Consider the following 5,000-nt stretch of genomic DNA (forward strand, 5'->3'; position numbering starts at 1 on the left):
AGCATCAGTCAGACATCCTGGCAACTTCACCACAATCAGTATTTGACCCCAGGGTATTACTGGTACATGATTCGGTTTGGGAAACAAAACTGAAGAAGGAATCAAGGGCTAATCAACTGATCGAGAAGGCGTATGGCTTAGTGGTTAAGGCATTCAGCTAACAATCGTAAGGTTGCGAGTTCATTTCCAGGCAGCACATTGTGACCTTGAGCAAGACACTTTATTTCACTTTATTTCCAGCCGCACTCAGTTGGCAAAAATTAGTTGTTCCTGTAATTCACAAGGGTAGGCCTTATCACATTCTGTGTCATGTTGAGTCTCCTTGAGGATTACATTAATGGTACACTTGTCTCTGGAGTACTCAACCACTTGCATGTGCAAGCTGTTCTGCTGATCGGAAGAGCCAAACCTGCCTGGCCTGCTAATCAACTGATCGGTTAATCTATACAACAGATCAATGTTATAGATCAATAGTGAATGCCATAACTGGGAGCATCAAGTTCCATTGATTCACCTCTCTTCCCCCCACTTATGAAGTTCTATCAGTAACTATGACCCCTTCCTCCTCAGGGGTCACCTCACACTAGATGTTCAGGTCAGGGTGTAGGAGAGGTTTGTTGTTGTATAACTTGTTTCATTTCTTCTGCTTCAGTGAACCTCACTCCAGATTTTATGCGGCTCAAATCGTGTTGGCATTTGAGTATCTGCACTACTTGGATATCATTTACAGAGATTTAAAACCTGAGAATTTGCTTATTGATTCATCTGGTTACTTGAAAGTAAGTAAAGCCAGCAGTTGTTGGCAGACTTGAAAGTTTTGTAGAGCAAGATGAAGAGGAGGAGGAGGAGGAGGAAGAAGAAGAACGAAAAGAAGGAAAAGCAAAAAATGATGTCGATTGATTTCTTTCTCAGAATTGTTTTAAACCATAACAAATAGCAGACCCCCTAAAGTCTTGTTCTCCCATCGATCCCTTGCTTTTCAATATACAATTTCTTTCCCCCTTACCCTACCTTTATCATTTCATTCCCCAATAATTCATATGTCTCCTCTCCTGACCCCCTTTCTACCACTGCACTGTAAATTAAATCCCACCACTTCCACTTGTCAGTTTTTATTTGGTCAGGTGTGTGTGTGTGTGTGAGAGACAGCAGAGGTCATCACAGACAACTCAAGTTTGGTCAACAATAGAAGACTGTGGATTGCTTGAGCTATAACTGTGTTGTATCAGCGATTAGCTCTAATACGTCTGTGGATTTGGTGTGGATCGGGTATTAACTAGGATACATCTCTTAATCTAATGTGCATCAGGGATTCACTATAATACATCTGCTGATCTGGTGTGGATCAGGGATCAACTATGACACATCTGTTGATCTGTTGTGGATCAGGGATCAGCTACAATCCAGTTCTTTTCCCATTCAGTTTAATCCCGAGATACGCTCCCTTCCAACCCTTAAAATACTTTATGTAATATTTTCTGAAATGAATTAATCCAAGATTATCCTAATCCTGTGTTTAGACCAATTCTGAGAAATGATGATGCCTGCATCATTTTATTTTCTTCTTTTTTATTTAATCATTATTTTCTTGTTTTTTTCTTTCTTTTTCACAGCTGTTCAACCTTGTGCGACCGAATGTGACTTTGCTGTTACCTGGTCTTTTTGTTGTTTGTCTCTATCATCGTAACCCATTTGCCCTTTTGCCCTTTTTCTCTACAGTGAGCCGCATTCCCGATTCTATGCCGCACAAATCGTGTTGGTGTTGGAATATTTACATCACTTGGATATAATGTATCGCGACCTCAAACCTGAGAACTTGCTCATAGACTATCTGGGCTATTTGAAGGTATTGTGTCTCACCTCGCTCTCATCTTGTCATGGGGATGCTTCTTAGGACACCCGCCACAGCGCCCACCACCCAAGAAAAAAAAAAAATAAGCAAAGACAGTAGCAGCAGCTACTATCTTTCTCTCTCTCTCTCTATCTATCTATCTATATATACGCATATGTGTGTATATACATACATGTATATATATCTATATGAACATATATATATCTATATGAACATATATATATCTATATGAACATATATATATATATGTATGTATAATGTATTTCTACATACATTCATGTGTGTGTATATAGCCTGCATCTCTGCAATACACCCGCACAAAATGGTGGGATTTTTGCATTTCATGCTTTCACGTCGTTGCCATGGTGATGGGGCTCCAACATTCAATTAGCAAATTGAATCTCTTTTCCTTCTTTTTTTCTCCCTTTTATATTTTTTTCCCCCTTTTTTAATTACATCTGTTCATCTCTCATATATATAAATATATATATATGCACCTCCATGTTACCCTTTTTAAAATCTTTAAACATTCCATTCTTTGTCTCCCCCCCACTCCTAAACCAGTCAATATTCACTGAACAGTTCTTCCCCCACCCCCAGTTCATTTCACGCTTCTCTGCATCGCTGAACTCACATGCATACTATACACACACCACACATTATATAATGTGTGTTTGTATGTATATATTTATGCGTATGTATGTGTGTATATATATGTGTATATATGTATATATATATATATATATATATATATATATATATATATATATATATATATATATACACATACACACACACATACACACTGAATAATTCTTTTTGCTATGATTTCATGTTTTTCTTCTTCTTTTTAACATACGTGGGTTTTTTCTCAGGTTTCTCTCTCTCTCTCTCTCACTCTCTCTTTCTCTGGTGTTGTTTTTTTTTCCTAACCCCTAAATTGGTCCTTAAACTGTTCATAATTTGTTGTCTTCTTTTCCATATGTTAACAGCTTCTTCATGTATAAACCTTCTCTCTCTCTCTCTCTCTCCTCATACACATACTTTGACTCTATATACACCCACCACCACCATCACACACAGTACCTGGCGTTGTCGTTGTCGTCGTCGTCAAGGTCTTCTGATCTCTTTGTTTTTCCAACTGCAAACACTCCTCCTGTGTTAATAAAATTTGTGTCAAGTCATGATGTGGTTTCCATTCATATCACTGTCTACCACCAACTGTTATTATTTTTATGAAGGTGATGAGTTGGCAGAATCGTTAGCGTGCTAGACAAAATGCTTAGCGCTATTTTGCCTATCGCTACGTTCTGAGTTCAAATTGCGCCAACGTCAACTTTACCTTTCATCCTTTTGGGCTCGATAAAATAAATACCAGTTGAAGACTGGAGTTGAGTTGATGTCATCGACAAGTCTCCCTCCCCTAAATTGGCTACCCTTGTGGCAAAATTTGAAACCATTATTATTATTATTATTATTATTATTATTATTATTAAGGCAGTGAACTGCTTGAATAATTAACATGTCAGATAAAACGCCTTGTGGTATTTTGTCCAGCTTTTTTACATTCTGAGCTCAAACCCTGTTGTGGTTAACTTTGCTTTCCATCTTTTCAGGGTCAGTAGAATGAGTACCAGTTAAGTACTGGAGTCGATGTAATCAACTTAACTCCTCCCTTTGTGCCAAAATTTAAAGCCATTGTTATTATTATGAATTTTTCTTCTTCATTCTTCATTTTGTTTCCCTTTCTTGCTGAGTGCCTTCCCAACACCTAGGGCAAAGAACCTTTTTGTATACATTTGTAGGCCATTGAAATAAACACACCAGATTGTTCATTTACAAAATCAAATAAGGTTATGTAGAAAAAAATTGTTTACATGGAAGGTAATCATTCTCACAGCAACAATACATGTTAACCCATAAATAAAATCATTGGACAGGTCAATTCCATCAGTGTTGTCTGTTTTGTGTTGAGGTCAGCTTTCACCATTCCATGTCTTCCTTAGACTCCCTTTTTCCACATGTTCCATCCCACAGCACTTCTTTATATAAAACTTGACATTTTCCCATGTGTACCACATGTCTGTATCAGCTCAGTTCTCTCTCTCTCTCTCTCTCTCGCACATTTCATCTCATTCCTCTTCTGCTCAGTTTTTTTTCTCTCATCTCATCTCTGCTTCATTGTTCATTCACATCAACATTACACATCCAGTGAAGCATGTGCTCGCTTCATTTTTGTTTTATCCCAGCCTCCACATTTCCCCAGCATTCAGTTTGCTCCCATTGCAGAATCGCACATCAGACACAAACCTTGTACAATCTGCCCCTGGACCTTAAATCTTTCTGTTGCCAACAGAGGTGAAAGTTGCCTGAACTTTTTCCAGTTTGTTCTTACTCTAGCTGCTGTGATTTTGCAGAAATATCTTCCATCTGCTAATTAAGTTACCTAGGCAACAGAAACTATCAACTGTGTTTGTAGAGATTTCTGAGTATTTGAAACAATATGTACATATGTGTGTGTGATTATTCGGTTTTATTTCAAGATTTCTTGCCATTAGAGAAAGAGCCAGTTTCTAACCCAAATCCAAGGCTTATATGTATGTCCGTACATATGTATGTGTGCGTGTGTGTGTGTGTGTGTGTGTGGTGGGTGGGTTATAGAATGAGTTGAGCATCAGGCAGAAGGCTATGTGATTTTTAGTTAACTCCCTTTATTTAAATCTCACTCATTTTGCTCATTGTTGTGAATCAGTGTAGTTGATTAAAGACTGCCCCAGCAAGGCCACAGTCAGTCATAGAATAAAAGGTTAGTCTTGTCTCTGTTGAACTTATGTTTGGCAAAATTTCCCTGGTTCAACTAATTGAGGCTTCAAACTGAAAATCCTGAATGAAAAAAGTGAACCTGAATTGAGAAGATGTTGCCCCAGCTTCGCTGAGGCCTGATGGCAGGCTAAATCTCTGGTTTCTAATTATGTATCTCATTAGTAAAGTACCTGTCTTATTACTAAACTGTAACTCGTTAGTCATGTAGTGTTCTTTAGTAAATTAGTTGTCTCATTTCTAAACTGCTTTGTTACTAAACTGTGTCATGATGTTTATAATCCAACTGTCTCATTAGTAAACTGTAACTCATTAGTCAATTAACTGT

General features: G+C 37.8%; 1 protein-coding gene across 12 annotated transcripts in view; it reads left to right on the top strand.

Annotated features, from left to right (window-relative positions):
* LOC106874074 (cAMP-dependent protein kinase catalytic subunit 1) overlaps positions 1 to 5,000 on the top strand; it is a 123,657-nt gene that overhangs the window by 108,265 nt on the left and 10,392 nt on the right. For 8 of the 12 annotated variants that reach the window (XM_089344149.1, XM_089344148.1, XM_014921663.3 and 5 more), the window contains one exon: positions 653 to 779. In XM_089344149.1, coding sequence (XP_089200275.1) covers positions 653 to 779 — 127 coding nt within the window. Of the gene's footprint in view, positions 1 to 652; positions 780 to 1,719; positions 1,847 to 5,000 lie in introns of all 12 variants that reach the window. The other 4 variants (XM_014921664.3, XM_014921662.3, XM_014921668.3 and 1 more) reach the window with 1 other exon arrangement.

Source organism: Octopus bimaculoides, chromosome 28 (assembly GCF_046866305.1).
Source record: "Octopus bimaculoides isolate indiv1 chromosome 28, ASM4686630v1, whole genome shotgun sequence".
Lineage (NCBI taxonomy): Eukaryota > Metazoa > Mollusca > Cephalopoda > Octopoda > Octopodidae > Octopus > Octopus bimaculoides.